Source organism: Lynx canadensis, chromosome D3 (genome assembly GCF_007474595.2).
Source record: "Lynx canadensis isolate LIC74 chromosome D3, mLynCan4.pri.v2, whole genome shotgun sequence".
NCBI lineage: Eukaryota > Metazoa > Chordata > Mammalia > Carnivora > Felidae > Lynx > Lynx canadensis.
This window is the reverse complement of record NC_044314.2, coordinates 72,056,329-72,079,635: the sequence shown is the minus strand read 5'-3', so window position 1 is coordinate 72,079,635 and position 23,307 is coordinate 72,056,329. Positions and strand designations below refer to the sequence as shown.

General features: G+C 39.7%; 1 protein-coding gene and 1 long non-coding RNA gene across 6 annotated transcripts in view; one reads left to right on the top strand and one right to left on the bottom strand.

The window, feature by feature from the left end:
- Positions 1 to 933: 933 nt before the first annotated feature.
- On the bottom strand, positions 934 to 10,252 carry LOC115527896. Of its 2 annotated transcripts, XR_003973096.1 has the most exons (3): positions 8,221 to 10,252; positions 6,330 to 7,055; positions 934 to 4,675 (listed from the first exon to the last, which is right to left on the bottom strand). It is a non-coding gene; the product is annotated as an uncharacterized LOC115527896 (long non-coding RNA). The 2 variants fall into 2 exon arrangements; XR_003973095.1 differs by having other exon boundaries at positions 934 to 7,055; positions 8,221 to 10,251.
- A 643-nt stretch (positions 10,253 to 10,895) lies between these two features.
- MORC2 (MORC family CW-type zinc finger 2) overlaps positions 10,896 to 23,307 on the top strand; it is a 40,586-nt gene continuing 28,174 nt past the window's right edge. For 2 of the 4 annotated variants that reach the window (XM_030335664.1, XM_030335663.1), the window contains exons 1-3: positions 10,896 to 12,161; positions 19,568 to 19,621; positions 21,973 to 22,007. In XM_030335664.1, coding sequence (XP_030191524.1) covers positions 12,094 to 12,161; positions 19,568 to 19,621; positions 21,973 to 22,007 — 157 coding nt within the window. In that variant the 5' untranslated portion in view covers positions 10,896 to 12,093. The remainder of the gene's footprint in view (positions 12,162 to 19,567; positions 19,622 to 21,972; positions 22,008 to 23,307) is intronic. The other 2 variants (XM_030335667.1, XM_030335666.1) reach the window with 2 other exon arrangements.

Below are 23,307 nucleotides of genomic sequence, written 5' to 3'. Positions count from 1 at the left end.
AGTGAGGTAAGAATAACCAAGGATTTCAAAGAAAATGTGATTTTTCCCCCCTTCTACCTACCCAGTGTGAACACTGCAATAGGCCTTAGTAGATCAATATCAGTTAAGAACTGGTGAATCACTGATGAACACTGATACTATGATATCCTGATAGTCCAAATACACTCATTTAAAGAGATAGGCTTGGATAATTAAAAAAAAACAATTACTGAATTCTGAGTTCCTCAAACAAGGTACAATGACCTTGTCAGTTTCAGTACTGGATGATGAATATATTTATCTAAATATTCACTAACATGAAGACAGGTATTTTATATTATTTGACAAAATAGGCTTGGTGGTAAGTAACTTGCCAGAGTCAAACAATAAGCAATAAATTTAATTTTTAAAATTCTTTTATTTTAAATAAAGTTTAAAAGTAATGTGAGTAGTGTAAAATATTCAAATACAGAAATGTATAAAGTTGAAAGTCTCATGTAATCTACACTATTCGAAGAAAGCCATTAGTAGACTTTTCTATGCATCATAAACACAAATTTTTAAGTGAGTTCACACTATACATTTTTCTATTAATAGTTTCACTTAATATATCATGGCCATTTTCCCATGTCCATACACAATACATGTACTTTATTAATTTTAACAGACATGTAGATTTCCTTATATGGCTGAACCATATATTATTCAACAATCCTTTATGGATAAACACTTAGGTTTTCCTCTATATTTTTCTACCATGTAATTTTTATGCTTCTGTAGTAACTTAAACATTGTCACTTCTTGTTTCACTTTGTCTTCTGGCATGGAAAATAATATTCAGTGTGGCCATGACCTCTAGTTTAATAAATATTTGGATTTGTCAAGTTTTGATATTGGTAGATAGTATTTAGTCAGGGCTGACTCAATTTTAAACAATAGAAACCCAACTCAAAGTAACTTAAAGCAAAAAAGGGTATTTATTGGCTCACATAACTGAAAAGTCCATAGGGATAAACTAGCTTCAGGCACGGTTGGATCCAGGGGCATAAACATTGTCATCAGGACTCAAGTCTCTCCATCATTTGGCTCTGCTTTCCTTTGCACTGGCTTCATTCTCTGGCTCATTTGATAGGGTGGGCCCTGTTGGTTAGAACTTTTCATACTACAAAGTCAAGCAATCTCAGTAAAGAGAGCTCCTCAGCCTCTCCTCCACAGTTCAGTAAAACTCCTAGGGCTGAGTATCACTGGACCAGCTTTAATCACACGGCCATTCCAGAACCAATTACTATGGTGAAGGAGATGGACCATGCTGATTGATCAGGTCTGAATTACATGTCCACCCAAGAAGCTTAAAGGTAGGCCAGACTGTTTGAACCATGTGGACTAGAAACAGGGAAGTGGTTCCAAGAAACATCAGAGTTGTTACAATGAGATGGAATGAATGCTGGTCAATCAAAAACAACTGATGCCAATGATAAGACCAGATACTAAAAAAGTTTAGTCTGTGTTCAGTAACAGCTGGCATTGTTACTTTCTTGACAATAAAAGAATTCTGAAAAAACGTCATGAGTAAGTTTGTCCTGTACTCAGGAAGCTTGTAATCCATTTGAATGGAATAATCATATCCAATAGCATACTTTGGATGATGCAATAAAGTTTCAATAAAAGCAAAACTCAGTGGCCATGAATCTGACAGCCCAACCATCTTGCTGACATGAAGCAGGACAACTAGCCTCCCACTGGCAAATAGTTCTGTGAGACTACTGAAGTCAGTGGTAAATTTTAAGTTCAGTGGAAAGCTCTTGTGTTTCTTTAGTCTTTTGCCAAGTTGAACTGGAACATTTCTGTCATCTCTGTATTATTGCAGAAGAGAGGAATGGACAGAGCTTGTAATCTGCTGTACTCCTTCAGATTGGGTGGAAAGGATCTCAGGTGCTGAAAATGATCAAATATATATAGGCATAGAGGCTTACTCTGCATTAAAAACAAAACTAAACAAAACAAACAAACAAAAAGGCTGCTGGTCAAGGAGTACATAGCATGGTCCTTCCAGTTATGAACAGTAAGTCCTGGGGGCTGGGGGGGAGGTGAGGTGCAGGTTGCTTCTGTTCAAAATTCCCTGGTGGAACTGGGTGTAAGATAGGCTGATACCAGTTGTAGTCTTCTCAAGCACAGCCGGTCTGATTGCAACGTGTCAAAAAAGGCAGACGAGGGCTGAGTCAGGTAAGCAGGTAAATAGAGTACCTTCAGCAGGGCTAGCCACACCAATAGCCAGGATGTGATCTGGAAGAATGGGCAGATTAATATCAAAGCTCTGTAAATTAGCTTTTACCCTGAGTCCTCCAGGGTTATTCCATAGGGTTGACTCTGGATACCATTTTCTGATCTTAAAGGGCCAGTCAGGTATAGCAGCTTTAATTTTCCTGTTTATCTGCCCAGGAACTTTCAGCTCAGTAGAAGGCTATATTCTCAATTCAGACTTGAGGTTCTGTTGAGGAGTCTATGCTACATCTGGGAATGACAAGGTTGGGAGAGCCAGATTCATCAAGGTTGGCCCTACTCTCTTTGGTAATCAAGTCTCCACCTTCTGAAACTCAGTCCATCTCTGAGAATCAGCTTAAAAACAAGGCCTTAGATTGGTGGGTGGTGCTGCTGAGACTTATATTGAGATCTGAAGCAGGGAGATAGTAGGTAAGATCCTAGGTTTCAGTTTTAGGCTTTCTGCATTTTCAACTATCAATTCTTATACACAGAGCATATTAGACTCTTGAACAGATGATCATCCTCACCTTAAGCCCCTCATTTTGACTGCATTTGACAGGATTAAAGGGAATGACTGGCAGTGTAGACCAATGTCTTTTTCTGTAATGTACAGGAGAAAGAGAAAATTGAGCTGATGTTTTGAAGGTAGTAGGAAAATGGAGTCTGTAGATAACTTCTTATTAACAAACAATAGTTGTATATACAAGCAGCTAGTCATTAGATTTTTATTAGTTGAGGATGTGCAGGCCTTGTTTGATGATTTGTAGACAGAATCATGTAATCAGGGTTAGTCTAAAGAGTAAGAGACAAAGATACAAAGAAATCATTCCCAACATTTAACCAGTGCATTCATTAAAGTAGTTGAGGACAGCTGCCCCTTAAGTAGACTGTGAAGTAAGAGAATGAGATTTTTCTCATGACAAAAATCGAAGTCTACTTGTTTGACATGATCTGGTCTGGGAGTTCATGAATTGAATCCATCCTGCAGAAACAGATAAGTGTCTTAATGCCTGAGAGTATCTCATAGCAAGGAATGAAGTCAGCCACTCTGAATCAGTGTAAAACAATATTGAGACAGATGAAATTCCATTAAAATATCCACAAGGACAAGACACTGTGGTCTTGTGACATTAGGAAGAAGCTGCAGGAAGCTCTTGAGTCTACTGATAAAATTCTTAGCTGCAGGCTTTGTAGATTTTTTTTCAAGTCAGTCTACATTTTCAGCAAAAAGGTAGATATGCAACTTGAGATGCCCAGCAAGCAAGCTCCATATGGCCTGGTCAAAAGGTCTACCTCCAAATAATCCTAACACCTGTAGTTGATGGTACCTGACATCAAAAGGTCCATCATAAAAGAACATCTCTCATTGGTTAGAAGAAAATCTTCCAAAGGGTCACATTTAAAATCACATACATCAGAGGATGTTCAAAAATTGTCTCTTGTGGACCAGATGTTACCTGTAGTTAGAGCAGAATATTCATAATTTTGGAGCAGATATGCCAGTGATGGAGGAAATTTTGTTTTTTAAGGTTATTACCTCATTTATCCTGGAAACAGCAGTTAAACTGAATAAAAACCAAGGAGCAGTGTAACTGCCACTGGTTGAGTCATAGTGACTTGCAGTTTTGAGAATAACATGAATAACCAGGTACCTTTTTAGGTAATGTTGCCAGAATTTCAGTTCTGCTTTCATAGTTAATGGTTATCCCTTGCACACGAAGTAGAGTACCATGGCTGATGATGGGAGGTCCAATGTACAAGTTGGTCTTATATGGCCTCAACGAGGCATCATCAACTTTAGTACCAGCTTCAATACCTGGCGATTCAGGTATCCAAGGAGATCAAGACTTCAAAGTTATGTATTTCAAGTACCACTAGAGCATGTGGTGTTTGTGATAGAAGTTGGGTAAGGGAGTGTGTCAGTGTAGAGTACATATGCATTGCTGACTATATTGAATGCCAGGAATCACTCATTTGAAATCCATCTGGGGGTACAGGGCTGTTAATCTAGGTCCATTTGATACCACTTTCAGCCCACTTGACTACCCTGGGATGGCAAAGATATGCCCATCTTCTTGCACTTTTCTGACTTTGCCCACAGTAAGCATTCCTAAGAATGTGCAGCATCGACTGAACATGGACTGGGTTGGGTAGAGGTACAGATCAGAATGCCATTCAGGTTGCACATGTTGTCTAGGGCAGTGGTTTTCAAACTGTGTTCTGAAGAATTCTAGGTGTTGTAAAGAAGTCTCCTTAGGGGTCACCATGGTGGTAAAGGAAGATGCTTGTGGCAGGTTTCAGGCCCCCCACTCCTGCTTCATCTACAGCAGCTTCTCTTTTATTCTGGGCTTCCACATAGTTTTCATTGAAAGGGCTTCATGGTCACAAAGCCTTTGGAAAACCAATGATCTAAGAATAAGTTGTTCACAAAATGCTGAAATACAAAAAATAGGTCACAGAAACCAGAAACTGTGAGCAAAGCCTGTGGTAAGCCAAGGTGTTTTCCTATTCATTCTTTCCTTAATACGGACCACATTACAGAATGATGAAGTTAACATTCAACTCTGCTATAAATTCTGATTGCCTCAAATTGGGTTTGTGACTATCAGTGAACAGGGCTATTGGTTTTAAGTGACAATAGCACTGGGATTTTTGCAGTCAGCATACAGCTGCAAAATGCTTTCATTTCTTTGCAAGTATTATCCCAAGTCCATGGCTAGATGACTTCTCTTCAAGATCTTTGAAGATCTCAATGGGCCACAACTCAAATTCTATGAAAATATTATTCTCCTCCCCCTTTTCTCCCACCATCCTTTTCCTCCTCCCTTCCCTTCCCAATCTCCTCACCCACCTGAGATACAATGCCCTTAAACTAGGTTTACAGCACAATTTTAGGGACAGAAAAATATGTTGTTAAATGTCATGGAATTCAACCAATTTGGGGGCAAAATAAACTTTTCCCCATTCTCTTCCCACATATCCCCACAAACCTTCTAGAGGTTCCTTTCACAGAAAATAAGAGGTAACGGTCAAGACGTAGGACTCTCAGATGATAAAGACATACAAATTCAAGCAGTTATTGACAAAAGTAAGAAAAGAGGGTGGGGGTTTCAAAGATTCCGTTTACTCCTGAGTCTTCAGGGCAATCAGGAAGCACTGGCTATACTGCTCCAAAGCAGTTTCTCTATTAAAAGGAATGCTCCCAAAAGAACAGTCTGTCCTTGATTAAACTTACTACACACTAGGCTAAATATCTCAATGAGGCTCTTTGTTGCAAGTCTTCTGAGATCCTTTAATATGCTACACTCAATTGGGAAGGGAACACGTATTTTACCACCTTACAAGACTACACAAGCTCTACATATAGATGTTGTATGCATGCATCATATACATGCATACATACACATATGTGAACAGCACTGCTCTAAAGAAATGGAGGATCCATTTTAAGTAAATTTTGAGGGATAGAAGACCTTAGATAAGATCTCAGTGTCCAAGAGTACTAATAAAACTTTTTTAAAAATTTTACAAAGAACAAAACATGAAAAGGGATTTCCAATCAGGCCATTTGGGAATGTGAGAAGACTATGTGAACAATGGATCTAGAAGTAGCTTTGTGTTTCATGTTGTGTAGTCTTACTGTCAGATGACCATGTGCCATGTTGACTGGATAAATCTACCACTAAGGAGACAGTCTGCTCTTAAACCTTAGGGGTAGTGCCATAGAATTCTGGCTTAGATGGAGCCATCATAAAATTACACTTATGACATCCTGACTGACTGAGGGCACCATATCAGGAAGTGGGAAACTTTTCTGGGGTTACCAAACTCCAGTCATTTTAACACTGCAGGTAAAGTAGAGGCTAAATTAATTCCATGGAGAGAACTGGACTGGGAGTCAGAAGGCCTGACCTTTATCACTTCGTAGCTATGTCACCTTGGATAACCTTTAAACTTCAATTTCCTCATTTGCAAAAAGAAATTATAATCTATTGTGTTGTTTTGATAATTGAGATTTATGCATGTAAAAGTGCTTTGAAACTATAAAGTGCTATATAAACATAAGGGATTACCATGATAGGTTCTACCTGGATGTATCAAGAGGCCTTTTCTGGAATCTGATTGGAGCTTTGTGAGATGCTGTTAGATAAAGGGATTCCTTGGTAGAATTTCTTACATTTGTGTGAAAAGTTCTGGTTCCTGAGTAATCCCAAAGATGCTGAGTTCACTGTGCCTTTGTTTTAATTCCAGTATCTGCTGGTCAGAATATCTGCTTTCTATTCAGTAGGCTACTACAGACTTGAAGTGGGAAAAGAATAGGGTCCCGTGATCTGGATAGGACCCTAGACACTTCACGAATTTCAATCATTCGAAATTGTGGGGTATGATCCAACGTCGTTCTTGAAAGATGTTACCATTCTTCAGTGTTGATAACTAAAAATCCCCTGGTCCAAATTTATTATGTGTCTCTGAAGGCTTTAATTGAAGAAACGAAATGCACACTCATGGAACAAACTGGGCCTTTTGCTGTGATAAAATAGCTTCAGCTATCTGGCTTGAATAGTTTGACTTCACTATAAAGGGCTGTACTGAATCTGGGTAGAACAGGACAGGAGTGGAGATGAAGGCCACATCATGATGGTTGAATGCCTCTTGGATCACCATGGTCCACTGGAATGGTGTCTTCTTCAGCAGTAAGGTGAAGGAATCACCATGGGCAAAACTCCAGGTACCAGATCTATAGGCTGATGGAACAGTACAAGGAAGGTGGTCAGAAGGTCCAGGTGAACACTCAGCCATCAGGAGGCACAGGACTGGAAGGGATAGGAACAAAACAGGTAAGATAACAAATGCACAGAATTACAAACACAGGACTCCTAACACTAGAGTGGGTCTACTGTCAGGATTATCAGCTGCTGGATGGGTACTAATTCTCAGTAAGCCTAGCTAAAAAGCTGACAGATGGGAAAATGGGGAATAATAATAATTTTTTTTAAAAAAGCCTTCTGATTAACAATTAATGATGATAAGAACAGAAACAGTTCTCTGGCAGGGACTGCTTCCTGACTCTTGAGAACAAACTGTCTTAGGAAAGCAGCAAACAAGGAACTGCCTTAAGTCTCATATTCTGGGGGAGTAATGTGACTGTATTCAGGCTGTTGGGCAGTGGTTGATGGGGGGGGAGGGGGAAGAAGTGGCTCCATGGATAGCACAAGAACTGAATTTAAATTTACATAGAACACGAACCTAGATTTTGTCCTTCTTCCTTTTCCAATGCCTTGCTCAAATTATTTCAGGACCTTGCGCTTTCAAAAGCTTTTACTTTCATTTTAACAAGATGCCATCTTGAGTGGTAGAGAATAAGGTACTTGGGAAATAAGGCACTGTTCTTTGCATCCTTCTGTTAAATACCCTATGCAACGTATCAGTTTCTCTTCCATGTTTGAGGGCTCCCTAAATCTTTTAGAACTTAGAATTAAAAAAAAGAAATACATGAAACACAGAAAGAAACATGGCCCATACTAGTGATCTTTTGCCTAATCAAGAGTAATTAGATAACCACACAGCAATTAAACAAATGCTTACTAAATGTTTATTCTGAGATAGCCTAGTCTCTAAATTACTCCTTTCTATGAAATGCTTCATTACATATAGTAGTATGTGCAGCAAAGACTCTTAAAACAAAGCCTTTGCTTTCAAGGGCTTACTATCTGGAAAGAGAGCAAATGCTTGTAAATGACTACGAGGTATGCTCTGCATAGAGAGCTAAAAGGTAAACAACATGATATAATATTCAAAAAAAAAAAAAAGATAAAGTTAGGGAGACTCATGAAGAAGAGAATATCTGACTTGAATATTGAAGAAATGGCATTGTTCTGACAGGTGAAGAACCAGAGGACAGCATTCCAGGGTAGAGAAGAGAGCATGAACGTAAGTGCAGAGATGTAAGAATAAGGCATTTTGGAAAATAGCAAGTACCGTAGTTCACTTTGGATGGAGCGTCACTAGAACTTGCAATGAAGCTCTGGCAGAGACTCAGGTCTTCAAATTCCCAGTAATAGCGCTGGTGGCAGTGCTTGCTCCATTGTTGTCTCTTCTCAAATCAAGGTCAACAGCCCCCAGATTCAAAAACAAGTATGTTCAGCTCCAGAGTCTCTGTCACATCCTGACGAGCTCTTCAGGTCCCAGGTGCAGTTCTTGAAAATCTGGAAATCTGGAGTCCATGCCGTGGCTACACAGAAAAGCATCTGCTGCAGCTAGTGCAGAACACTGTAGTGAAATCTTTTCGGCCTCCTATCCTGGACATCTCATGTTTTGTTACAGAATTTCAAGCTTTGAGTTCCAGTTGTTTTTTTTCCTCTTTTCTCCTGAGGAAAGCATCTTATAAGATCACCACAGTCTTAAGATTCTTTTGAGGTACATCCAGATAACAACAAAGGAGCTAAAAGACCAACACATTTTTCTCTACAACAGTCCTTTCTCTGGAAGTGAGATCATTTGTCTCTGCCCTTTACGTAAAAGGAATAGTCAATTGATTTTCTCAGACATTTGTATGAAATAACAAAACAGGTGAACACCTAACCAGACGAAATACACTTATATGTATTTATGTTCACTTGCTTAGAGCTGTACCACTGGTAAGCACCACTCCACAAAGAGAAAATGTTTGAAATACAACTGTTCAAACATTTCTATAGTGTTTGCTGGATAATGGCCTGGAATTTGATAAAAGCAGCTGACAATGAACAAAGAAGCAATAACTGGCATCTTGGCCATCTTAGTAACACACTTGCAAGCAAATAGAATACAAAGCAGGCCAGGAAAAAAGTAAGCACTGAAACACTTCCAAATCTACTGATTTTGAAGTTCAGCCAAAGTCATAACAAAATTTCAGAGAATGCTAACCTTCAATTAATAAAGATAAGCCCCCAAACATCTTCAAGAATTCCATGCCTGGTTTAGTCTGTTCCAGTGAGCCAGCTTGCTAAAAATCCACCTGCACCATTAATTAGCTGGACTCGGCAGCACCATTTAAAAATAAGCCTGCTCACTACCAACTGCAGAGACTAAAGATATACAATAGAAGCAAGTAATGGATGGCAACCATGGTCGTGGAAAATGGTCAATGAAAGGGAAAGGTAGTCAGGCACCAGTATAAGCAGCAGAAAAACAAGAGTTGCTGGGCCAAGGATTAAATAGGTTTCTCGATGCTAGGGAACACATCCATTTCTAGTTTCAGCTGCTTTATATTGGGTGCCATAAACCATACCATACACGTCAGCCAGCGTTCAGGCACCCCATGGTAAAAGGAAAGGACTCAGAATAGAAGCCAAGCAGTGGAGTGTTGTTACCCCAAATATCCATTATGCATAGAAACAGCTCACATATCCCAGGGATCCTAACAGGGGCTTCAAATCGGTTGTGAAGGGTCCCAAATGACATCTAGGCCTCAGTTTCCTCCTCGTGGCATTACGGAATTGTAGTTCTTAACTCCTCTGGGTCACAGCCCCCTTTTGAAAACTTGCTGGCGATGGATCCTCATTCCCCCAAATGCACACTCCCACTATTTCTGCATACAATTTCGGGGGAACTTGGGGGCTTCCAACTCCAATCCAAGGTTCCCAGGTTCAAAATCCAAGAACTGGGCAATTGCTAACTTTTCTTACAACTCAAAAAAAACCCCATTACAAACAATAATCATCCCTTACGTACACCGACGCTTTATAGTTTACAAAGCGCTTTCAACCCTACAAACATTGATAGGCAGAGGAGGAAACTGAGGCGCTGACAAATTACAGAGTGATTTGCCTAAGGTCACTCGGCCAGCTGGTGGCTAGGCCCGGAAGCAAACCCAGCTCTTCCGACTCCGGGGCTTGTCTCCCCGCCCCGGAGCTGCCGCCAAAGCTCCCGCCCCTCACTAAGGGGGCATGAGGAGGAAAAGACAAAGTAGAAAGCCCACCACCAACCATCCCCCAGCCCCTTCTTGCCCCCCCAACTGGGTCCTTGCAGGCCCCGAAGGGTGGCGCCAGGCCTCCACGCCGGCCCCGGCCACCCCCGCCTCCCCGGCCGCGCCAAATCCCGCCGCCGCCGCCTCCCCGGGAGCGGGGCGGAGCAGCTGCCCGCCGCCGCCAACCACCCGGACGACTCCTCGTCGAATCGCAAACGCATAGGCCGCCGCCCGAGTTCTGCGTACGAGAAGAAAGACGCGGCGCGAGCGCCAACGGCCACCGGGCGCGCGCCGCGGCGGCCGGGCCTGCGCCCCAAGAGCTGGATGCCAGAGCAGGAGAAAGAGCCGCCAACCGATCGCTCGATCGACCGCGCGCCCGCTCCTTCGCCCTACCAGACCGGGGAGGGGGGGAGGGCGCGCCAGGGCGTCTTCGAGTTAGGGGCCTGACTCCCCGGCGACGAGACAAGATGGCTCCTCCGGTCCGCGCCGCAGCTACCGTCCCGGCTGCGTCGCTCGGCCCGCCCCCGGTACTGTTTCTTTAAATGGCGGAGAGGGTCATGAAAGCAGGAAGAGAGGCGCGCGCTCTCACGTGACAGGGGCGGGCCCGGCTAACAAGATCCGGTCACGTGGAGACACGCTACCCACCAATCAGGAGGCGTCGCATCAGGGCGGGGGCGGGAGGAGCTGTGGCTCTGTGATTGGCCTAATGCACCGCGGAGGCCTCGGGGGCTTGGGGCGTCGGGGAGTGCGCGAGGTGGCTCGGGTTGTGTGCTCTAGCGGAGACAAAGCAGTGGCTGAGGTGGCTGTGGCGGCTGCGGCAGCGGCGGCAGAACACCTATAAACAACGAGTTCTGTGGTGTTGAGTCCTGTCATCTCATCCAGCGCGGCGCGTGGGCGGCTGGTCTCGCGGCGGCGGCGGCAGCGGCGGAGGCGGAGGCAGCACATGGTTCCAAGAGCGCGCTGCGGTTGTTGGGTTCCAATTCCGTGGGGAGGGACAAAGGCAGCTTTGAGCACCCGGCAACGCCGGGTCGGGTGCTGCGCTCGCCACCCTGCCCTCGATCCGGGCCTTGAAAGCTGGGACTAACTCCTCTCTGTGAGGAGGAGGAGGCGGCGGCCTCGGGACTGAGGCCCTGGAAGGGCCTGAGAGCCGGAGGCCTCTGTCTGAGGGAAGTGGGGGAGGGGCGCTGCCCGCCTGAGGTGATTTGGGCGGGTCAATTCTGAGGCGTTTTTGTGGGTCAGTGTGAGGTAATTTGACCCACTACCCTGAGGAGATTGCGACGGGACCACAAGCTAGGTCTGGTCTGGGCTTTCGAAACGGAAATCGCCGTCAGCGATTAGGAGACTTCAGTTGGGAGGTGGTGAAGCGGGAACTAACGCCATATGCACTCCGTCGACTTCGTGGCCGCCAGCCTGGGGCCTCTTTAAGAATCACAGGATCTTTGGTGAAGACATGGGTGGCTGTCCAGTTTTATGACAGAAGTTGGTAGCTTTCCGGATTGATAAATTTCCTGGCCGGAAATTTAGAGGAACAAAACTCGAAGAACGTGAAGATGGAGCAGTAATAAAACCTCTCAAGTCCAATACTGTCTACTCCAAGACCGTCCACATTCGACTCCTTGAACTATCACAACTTAAACTAAAGCTTAAGACTACAAATTTATGACATAGTTTTTTTCAGAATATTACATCATAGTCATTAAGAAGATAAAAAAGCTTGGAGAGATCAATTGTAGTTTTAGACATCTCTTTCAATATATTTTGGATAGACACCAGTTAACCTTGTTTAACAGTAAGGAGCACAGACTTAACCAAACCTTTACTGGAAGGAATCCTGGAAAATCTATTCCATTATAAAGTTATAGTTCCCAGTTAGTGGGTGAAGGACTGGAGACCTCACCGCACTCATGGCTTTCACAAATTACAGCAGTCTGAATCGAGCTCAGCTAACCTTTGAATATCTACATACAAATTCGTAAGTATCCTTTAGGTGCCACTGAGGTCACTGATAACTCATTCCTTGATAATACGAAAATCATTTTCCCAGAAAATTCTGCTTTTTTTACTTTTTGGGATGTATCACTGGATGAGTCTTGAGCTCTGTATTGAAGAACTGAGATAAGTGAGATATTTGTTGCTAATCCAGAAGAATACGATCTTCATTTGTTGGATCAAAATTTATTTGATCAAATGCAAATTTTAGTTATTTGAAGTCAATATATTGACGTGTTTGATTCAAGTGTTTGATAGGAATCCAACAAGTGCTGTTCTTTGGATCCTCAGGAGTTGGACTATTCTCATATCAACTTTCTTTTTAGCGACAACAGCCAAAACAGTTGGGTTATAACAAGTCTTTTTTTTCCTAACAAGAAAAAGAAAAGAATGAAGATCTTTAAATGACAACTTGTGAGAAGAAATTACTAATTTTTGTTTTCAGCAAACAGTTGGCCTTATCTTCCTGGGAAATTCGTCCCTAATTCCAATGAAATTTTTATGTGCTAGGCAGAAAATAGCAACTTGTTTAAACCCATAATTTAAGTAGCCTTTCCCCAAAATGTGTGCAAATCACAGAACACATATGGTGTTTATGTTCGAGCTCATGAGGAGATTATCATTATTCCGTGTTGATCTGGAATGTTTCAGGGTTAACTGTTATGCCACTCTCTTGGAAGTAATTCAGTGGGGTCATAACTACTTAGTGTTCTAATACATTCATTCATCACTTTTGAGATGAAGGTAAGTATTCTACCATTTTAGTATCTGCAGAGGTGATGAGCAGCTACATGAATGGCTCAGAGATCTGAAGAACCGCTTTGAGGGTTGAGATGATAGACTTCAAACATCTAGTAACAGTAAAATAATTTTTAGCTTTTTATGGGAAAGGGCAACATGTTATGACGTCTGTAATTTTTTTTTTTTTTGCTTTTTTTCCTATCAAGGAAATAAAAATTTTGAGTAGTGAATTGCCAAATGGTGATAGTCTGGTTTTATTTTTTGTTTAGGAAGCTTATTAGTGAACTAGAACTGGTTTTAGAGTAGGTACTGTAGGGCCTGAGAGGCGAAGTCTCATGCTACAGAAGATGAATCTGAAGCCCACTTAGATAGGTTGGTGATGCTTATTTAGCTAATTAATAACGTCTTGGGCAAGACCCTCAGTATCCTTTTTTATATTTGAATTGTGTTTAAGAACAAGCATTTGAAGACCACTTAGATGTTCACCGGTGATTGTATTTAATAATTGGTTACTTCAGTTCTGAATTGTGGAATGAGGGGCCAAATTTGGAATGACAAGACTATATGATAATCTTGGAAGAGCTTCCCCAAAGACTTTTTTGATAATAATAGTAACAACAGTTAATTGCTTCTTGCCAGTCACTTTTAAACGTGTAAAATAATCCTTATAGTAACCTTGCTGGAGTAAGGATTATTCCTATTTTGCATTTGAGGAAACTGGGCTCAGAGTAACATGCCAGAAGTTACACATCTGCTAAGTGGCAGGTTTAAGGCATCAAGATTTAAGGCAATAAGTTTTACCTGGCCATAATGGTTAGTGTTTTTAGCTAACAGGCAGTACTAACTCTAGTCGAGTATACTTTTAAGGGCTTGTTTTCTTATAAAGCAAAGGGTTTACTTCCTACTTTGAAAGTCTATTCAATTTTAGTTTATCTCAAATTTTTTAATTTGAGGTTCTGGAATACTCTTATATTGCCATTTTATAACTTATTAACAATAGGTGAACAGAACTAAGGTATAGAATAAAATTCTAGTTAAGTCACTTGTTTAAAATACAACTGGAGAATTCTCTGTGAATTTGACTTTCCCATATTGAGTTGGAACCACCTGCTTGCATGAACATTTGAGGGTTGAATGTATCATTTTGGAAGCTCTAGATTTTCTAATCTGGATCACACCTTTGAAGTTGTATACTTTAGGATGTATCTAATCCTGCCAGAAGAAAATATGAACCCTGGAATACCAAGATAAGTTGGTTTGTAACCAGTTTGAAGATTTATTTATCATGGTAATGTGACTAGAAATTCATTTCTAGAGGAAACAAATGTTTAAATTTTCCTAAGCCGTGACTTGTTACTCGTTATGATGGTAGATGGATCTTCTCTGTGTTAAGTGATGCAAGGTCACCTTCAGAAATGAGAAGATTTTTCTTAGAGTACCTTCTCCTTTGTTCTGTTACAATTTTTAAAACACAAAACAATTATAGAGTGTCTGACATCTACAATATTGCCATATTGTGAATTATGTAAGGTATGGCCCTTTGCTTACCTCCCGTGTAACATAGACTTGCAGGTGGAACAACAGGCAGACTAGAAGGATAGAAATCAGTGTGGTGCAATGGAGAGAGCATACATAGGCTTGGGAGCCAGCCAGGCTTGGACTTGACTGCTTCCTGGTTGAGTTTTTGGGCAGATTGATTTCCCTGAGCCTCTGTTTCTTCATCTATAAAATGGAGCTAATCTGACAGTGTTTATGAGGAGTATGTTAAATAATGTTTATAAAGTAATTAGCTCATACATGGTACATGATGATCATTGAATAGATGGTGATTATTGTTTATTCAGTGTATGATTTATATAAACCACAAGTTGGTCAATATGGTAGCAAGTTGCTGTTTGGTGGTATTCATTAGACAGATACATTCTTAGGAGCACTTACTGGAGACAGTAAACATCTGTCTTGAATTTTTTTTTTTTTTTTTTGTATGATGTCTGTGGTAAGTGTTGATGGTTATTGGTTACGTCAGCATTAAGGTTTAAAGCAGGTCTGCGAAATTTTCATAACATGAAAGTCTTAGTCTTGGTTATTTTCTTTTAATACTGGGTGTTGCAATTACGAAATGATAAGAGTTTTTGAATAAAAGGAGTTTTATACAGTTACTGGTCTTTAGTGGTGGGTTTTGTGACTGTTAGTAAAAAGTTCATGGCAATCTAGGTGCTAGATTCCAGATATAGTGATGGTAGTGATGTTCCTTTGTGACAAGATGTGTGTCTTATGTCACTGTTTGCAGTACTGCTAAGTGGTCTGAGAGAGCAGGATGCTTAAGTATAAGATGACTGCTTTCCATGTCTTTTCCTCTTGGCACGTTTGATAAATTATCTTGGCCATATGATACTTTGGTTTGTTTTATTTATATATGTAGTGAATGAACATAGAGGAACCTGTCACCTCTAGAGACTTAATAGTTTTGGGGACTTACAATCCTGTTGAAATGTGGGTTCATGCTCTAAATATATTAAAGCTATTTGAATGTAAAAATTGTTGCTCTAGTTTCTCAGCTTTATTTTCTAGCAGTTAAGGTAATTAACTGTTGTCAACATCTCCAAGAACACAGCAGAAGCTATCACTGTATGATAGACTTGTGGATAATCTATTGGTTTAAATTCAGGCTGAATATAAATAGGGACAGCATATTCCTTATGTAATGAGTAGATTTACCCGTGAATTTGTCACTGGAAATGCTGAGCTGCAAAACTATTTTGATCATGGCACAAATGGCATAAAAGCCAAGATCACTTGAAAGTGAGAGTTTGTTAAAAATCCTTGTCTTTTTCCAGATGGTTGACCTTTCTTTGATAACATGCAAAGAATCTTTACATCTGTGAAAATAATTTTCTTTGATACTTGCTCAGATATCTGTTTCAAATGCTAGCAAGCAATGAGTGTGCCTCTTTGAATATTATTTGAAAAAAGGAGAGAACTTATGCAGTCAGTATGTTTTGGTTTTTCTGATTTTAAAAAACATTTAGAACTCTGATTTTAGAATTTGTTAGTAGGACCCATTAATCAATCAGTTGAAGGTCTGGAGAAGAGATGTGCGTTGTCTCTGACTTTCCCAACAGTTGTCACAAAAGGCCCCTTTTGTGATGTGTCAGTATACATCACAATAATATCCCTTAGCTACACTTTTTAAATTTTATTCTTATTTTTTTAATGTTTATTTTTGAGAGGGAGAGAGCACATGTGTGTGTGAGCGGAGGAGGAGCAGAGAGAGGGAGACACAGAATCCAAAGCAGGCTCCAGGCTCTGAGCTGTCAGCACAGGGCCTGACACGGGGCTCAAACTCATGGACCATGAGATCATGACCTGAGCCGAAGTCAGATGCTTAACTGACTGAGTCACCCAGGAGCTCCCACTTTATTTTTTTAAAAAAAATGTCTATTTATTTTGAGAGGGAATGTGTGTGTGTGTGCACACAAGCTAGTCGGGAGGAGTGGAGAGAGAGGGAGAAAGAGGATCCCGAGCAGGCTCTGTGCTGTCAGCACAGAGCCCAATGTAGGGCTCAATCCCATGAACCATGAGATCATGACCTGAGCTCAAGAGTCTGACACTTAACTGACTGAGCCACCCAAGTGCCCCTCCCTTGGTTACATTTTAAAGATATTTGTTAGCTTGTCTGAAATAGTTACGTGTGGAACAGCATTGATAATATGTGGAACAACAAAAGCCATTTGGAATGTTTTCTTTAAATTCTAAATATACAAGGCACATTTCTAAACATCGTGTAGAAAGCAGTGAAAACTTAGCCAGAGATACTTTGTCCTTGCCCTATTGAGATCTTCTTGAATTCTGAATGTCTCTCATTTTCATGTGAAGCAGTTTTCATGTGAAGCAATCAGAAATATGTATTGCTGAGAAGCAGTCACCATTTCTTTTTTAAAATTTTTTTTAATGTTTATTCATTTTTGAGAGAGAGAGAGGCAGCGAGCAAGCAAGGGAGGGGCAGAGAGAGAGAGACAGCCACAGAATCCTAAACAGGCTCTAGGCTCTGAGCTGTCAGCATAGAGCCTGATGTGGAGCTTGAACTCACAAACCGCGAGGTCATGACCTGAACTGACGCCTAATCGACTGAGCCACCCAGGTGCCCCTATGGTCGCCATTTCTGTTTGTGATTTCTTTGCCCTGATAGTAAAGGGTATTAGAGTAAGTTTTGAAGACTATTCATATTCACTGTTTTCACTACCAAAGGCCAGTTCTTCATTCTTTGATGTATTCCAGAGATTCCTGCATATAAATTGTAGTCCATTCTTATGGTTGTTCTGTTTGTTTGTTTGTTTGTTTGGGTTTTTTTGGTTTACAGGAGTTTTATTTCTGAATTTCCTTGACTATATTAAAGTATAACTTTTTATTGAAATAAGTATTGCAATAGAATTTGTTATTTTATATAACAATCCTCAAATTTTAATTAAAAAAAAATTTAATTTAAAAAAAATTTTGAGGATGGAGAGTAATTCACTATGTTAAGTTTTTAGCTACTTCTATTCAGACAGGAAAATGACTGAAAGCTTGAGAGCAAATGTTAGATTCACTTTTAAATTATATTACCTTTAGTAAATCACCTTTAATTTTCTAACATTTCTCTCTATTTCTTTAGTGTAGTAATCTACAGAATACTTCTTTGTTTCTTCAGATGATAATTTGAAGAATTTAAGATGATTCTAGAAACTTAAATATTTTTAATTAAAGACACATATGTTTTATGCAGGTGTTTTTTTCATAGAAATTGTTTTTCTTTAAAAAAAATTTTTTTTTTTAATTTTTTTTTTTTTTTCAACGTTTATTTATTTTTGGGACAGAGAGAGACAGAGCATGAACGGGGGAGGGGCAGAGAGAGAGGGAGACACAGAATCGGAAACAGGCTCCAGGCTCCCAGCCATCAGCCCAGAGCCTGACACGGGGCTCGAACTCACGGACCGCGAGATCGTGACCTGGCTGAAGTCGGACGCTTAACCGACTGCGCCACCCAGGCGCCCCTAAAAAAAATTTTTTTAATGGTTATTTAGTTTAGAGAGAGACAGAGCGCCAGTGGGGGAGGGGCAGAGAGAGAGGGAGACACAGAGTCCTAAGCAGGCTCCAGGCTCTGAGCTGTCAGCACAGCCCGATGGCAGGGCTCAAACCCATGAGCATCAAGATCATGATCTGAGCTGATGTCTGATGCTTAACTGACTGAGCCACCCAGGTACCCCTGAAATTGTTTTTCTTTTCATGTAAAATAATTAAGGATTGGATTTTGGTCAGAAGAATTTGAACTCTATTTTCTAAGTGAATTGGAGATAAATTTCTACTTTTTACTAAGACCTATTTATTGATGCCATCTTGGATTAGCAACAGATATAATCACTGATCTCACGGGGGAAAAGTTCTTCCTAAAATTCCAATATTTTTTTTTCTTTTAGTAACAGTTTTAATTCAAAATTTGTAGTTGTAAAAATTTGTGGGTTTACTTGAGGGGAAACCAGGGTTTCTGGACAGTTCAGCTTTGGGTGTTTATAAACAAATATTTTACAATTTGTTTTAAGTTTTACATGATATAGTAAGTGATCAGAGATCCTGGACACTGGTTATTTAATTTTGGTATATTTCATTCTAAATTTTTAGAAATTTTCACTTTAATGGCTACAACAGTTATACCAAAAAAAAAAATCAATGGGTATAATTTGTGTATTTTTGAAAAATTGATGATGGTAATGTACTTAGGTTAATGATTTTACATTTTCTTTAATCAAAAGTCAAGGTTTCTAGGGGGACGCATTTTACTCTTATACCTAAAGAGGACTATTACGGAAAATAGCACAAAGAGAGTGTAAGTGGAGAAGTAATTTAAGGATGCATCTTAGGCACACATATTTATTGAGTTATGAATAATAATGGTAATTGTGTATTTATCTAACCCAACTTTGAGCAGCCTCCTGGAAGAGAGATGACCTTGAAGGGGCTAACAGGGACCTTAGGAAGAACACACCACGCTATTGTCCTCCTAAGAGGAATTGTTCAACAGGGTCTTGGATTCCCTTCTTTAATGTGGAGAAAGCTGTTTTTGGCTAGAATTGGAAAGTCGGGAAATAGATTATCCTCTCCTTTCTCCTCACTTTCAAATGGAATATTTTGCTTATAAACTGCACAAAAGCAAATGGGTTTTCTTCTTTTACCAATAGATAACACCTAAGTACTGATAAAGCAGAATGTTAGCAAGTCACCCATTGAGCATGCTTAGAGATATGCGGAAACTGATAGCTGGTTAAGGCAATGAAAAATAAAATACATTTTTTCTAGACAGAACATGAGTAGTGGAAAATGCTGCTTTTAAAATAGTATATACACATAGGAATCTTAATGCTTCAGAGTGGGTTTCTTAACATAGTAAGAATAGACATGAGTAGACAGCAAGATTTAATAGATTAACATTTGAGGGGGCTTAGCAACTCTTAAAGGTTTCGAGTTGTGGGGAAATTTCAGTAGTGTAAAGTGACAATGCAAATGGGAATTTTAGATTTTCTAAAAACTTTAATATTTTATAACCTTGACTTATTAGGTGTCATAGTTCAATTCTGTAATTCTTTTGCTGATTCTTAGTATTTATCATTTCAGAACTACTCATGAATTCTTGTTTGGTGCTCTTGCTGAACTGGTTGATAATGCAAGGTATGTAGTCTTTTAGGCATACAAGCTGTGCTTGAAAACTTTTTGGGTCCTTGTGACTATTGTTTTCTGAAGACTTAGGAAGGAGACAGTTCTGTAAGCAGCTGCAATTCCCTCCTAAGAGGCCTCTTACCCCAAAAGTATTTTTAATAGCGTGTTAGTTGATACTTCTACTTTACTTGATTAACTTTAATTCACCCATTGCTTGTCCTAAAAATAGTGAACTTATGACCTTCCAAGTTATCTTCCCTTGTGTATTAGAGCAAGATAATTGAAATGAAATGCAAGGAATTAAGATAGGAATTTAGCAATCAAGGTAATGGGACAGACAAGATCTTATTTAATTTGTGTTACCAAAAATGTACACCATCTAAAGTCTTTAAAATTATGCCAGAGTGTGTTCCTAAAACGTATATTTAATTGACTCTAGTTGATCAAAGTATCTTCTGTTATTAGTAGCTGTGTTTGGAAGAAAGTCTTCAGCACTGTGTTATATTGAGTTCTTAGTGATGGAAGTCTATAAATGTTATGTGCAAGACTAGAAAGTTTAGGTTGCCTCAAAGATAAGCAAATAGGAACATCCAAATCACGATTCTGTTCATAATTATGAAAATATTCTCTCAGTTTTGTTTCTGAATGCAGACATAAAATTCAGACACATTGCTTATTGACCAAGTGTTGATGACTAATGAAGGAAGAGGGTAAGAATTGAGAGTAGAGTACTTCCATTTTTTTTAATTAGTTAACTTATTTTGAGAGAGAGAATGCATATGTGCATGTGCACATGAGCAGGGGAAGGGCAGGGGGAGAGAGAGAGAGAGAGAGAGAGAGAGAGAGAGAGAGAGAGAATATGAATCCCAAGCAGGCTCCATGCTGTCATTGTGGAGACTGACGTGAGGCTCAATCCCACAAACTGGGAGATCATGACCTGGACCAAACTTAAGAGTCAGATGCCTAACTGACTGAGCCACCTAGGTGCCCTGAGAGTAGAAGTACTTTCTAAACAGATCCCTAGTTAATGAGCTGCTGGGTAATTTTCTGTTTGTATCTATATCTATACTATAAATCTATGCTATTATTACTTTTATTGTTATTCACTGGACTGTTCATGAAAGTGTGTTTGTTAATAAGTTGTTTAACCAGAAAAGTTCCATTTTGTTTCAATCCTGGTTGAGTCATAATTTTTGTATTCAATTTAAAAATGCTGTAGCTTAATGGAACTATGACTTTGCCACTTATTAGCTTTGTGAGACCATGGTGTGTTGTGGCAGACTGTCTTTTTTTATATCCTATGGTGAATTGGAGATTGCTAGGAGTATATGTTACTGTTCATGCACACATTTTGCTAATTTTTCTCATATTTGAAAATGTTTTTATGTTTTTAGGAATAGGTACATATAGAACTGAATGGACTTGAGTGGGTTTTTTTCCCCCCACTTAAAACTGATGAAACTTAGGGTACCTGGGTGGCTCAGTCGGTTGAGTGTCTGACTTTGGCTCAGGTCATGATCTCACGGTTTGTGGGTTCAAGCCCCGCATTGGGCTCTGACAGCTCAGAGCTTGGAGCCTGCTTCGGATTCTGTGTCTCCTTTCTCTGCCCCTCCCCTACTTGTGCTTTTTCTGTCTGTCTGTCTGTCTGTCTCTCTCTCTCTTTCTCCAAATAATAAAAAACCTTTAAAAATTAAAAAAATAAAATAAAACTGATGAAACTCTCCGTGCCTCATTTTCCTTGCCTGCAGTTGGCAGAATTGGACTAGATTACCTTCAAGCTGCTCTTGATGACTGAACTTGTTATTTCAGCTAATGGTTGGAGTCTGATGGAGTGCCCCAACTTCCTTTTAGGTTAGGATAAGATTATGGGCTTGTGAATTAGTATGTTGACTGTAGTGTGTATACTCTGAGACCTGATTTTTCATAGGCTTCGTGGCAGATGATTTTTTTTTCCCTTAACATTTTGTGACAAAGAAAAATGGACAAGTTACTGGAACATTTTTTATGATTGCAATCAAGTGAGTGAGAGAAACACAGTTGTGAGTCATTTTTTAGTGTGTAAAGGATGGTGTTCTTTCTTATTCTCTAGATGTTTTTACTGTGAAATCTGTATTTAAAAAATGTATCCAGGCCCTATGTGTCATGTGATTATTTTAAATAGTTCAGAGCTTCAGAAGTGTTTCACAGACACATAAGGAAAACAGTATTACTAAGTGTGAAAGTGTAATGGATACAGAATTTCTGTGTGACTTCCTGAAAATAGACTCAAAATAGTATGCATCCCACTTAAAATATTGTACATTTTGATGGTTGATACTTCATATTTTCAACTGGATCTTGATTTTTTTCTTTTAATTTTGCAGAGATGCTGATGCCACCAGAATAGATATTTATGCAGGTAAGTCTAAGTTAATGTCAGTCCTTTCCTCTGATGTTCAGTTCCTTTGAATGAATTTATTGCTATGCCTAAGAAGAAATGCTTAAGAGCTTGATTATTCCAGGTCACAGGTAGAAACAGGGCATTCCTGGTCAGGCATATAATAGAAACCAAAAATTTTGGTGCAAGGGAACTAACGTGTGGTGTCCAGATCTATAGATCTACTTAAGTAGCCACTGACAGGTTTATGGGTTAATGGAGTAGAGTAGTGGGGAACAAAGTGACCAAGTACCAGTGATTTGATTGGTTGGCTTACTGATTGGTTGATTTTACTGCTACCTGAGGCCAAAAAGAGCTTATTGGAGGCCACTTCCTCTGCAACCTCAGCAAGGACTTGGAGGGTTGCTGGTGTCAGTTGCCTAAAACAGGTAGGTTAACTGGGTTGGTGCTGGAATTCGCTGAGATGTTCTCAGGCAGAAATGTCAGAAAGGAGGGCTGCTTTGCTTGGAATTTAAAGATACTAACAGTGTCTACTGTTTTGCTTATTTAATTGGCTCTGCTGTTTGGTAGTAAAATTCTTTTTTTTTCTGGAGTAGGTACAACAGTGGAAGAATTCTTAGTCATTATCATTGGCTTTTTAAAAATTTTAAATTATCATTTTTAGTTTGCTTTCTGCCTGTTCAGTGTTTGTACCAGCATGTTTTTTGGTAATTTGAATGCTAGAAATGTGGAAGGGGAATAGGGGAAGATAGCTTTTAAATCCAATTTGGCTAGCATACTCTGTTTTTCTGATAAACTTTTCTAAAGTCTTCTGAAAGGTTTAGGCTAATATTTTGAATAACATTGACTAACATCTGAGAATACTGGTAGTTTTTGTGGGAATATACAATTATCAAATAGCCCCTCTTCATGGACTCACTCATTTGATAAATGGGAACAAGCACATAACTAAGAAGTGATTCTCAGAACCTCAATGTTATATAATTATGATGAATCTCCCTAGATATGATGGATTTCTCATGCACATTTTCTTTAGAGCAAAGAAAATCATTCAGGACAGCTAAACGTCAGCTATACTGTTTAAATTCTGAAAGCCTTCTCAAAAAGCTATGCCGAAGTGGTGAAAATAAGACTTCTTTTATTTTTAGAAGAAAGGAACAGGAAAAAGGCATAGCAGAAGAGTCTTAGAAGATGGTTACTTAAACCCTAAGGCCAAATGGAGGAACCATTCCCAAGTTACTGTGTATCTTACATCTCAAGTGTGCTATGATGAGGAGCAATTACAGCTACCTCTGAAAGAATCAGCAGTTGTCTTAATTAT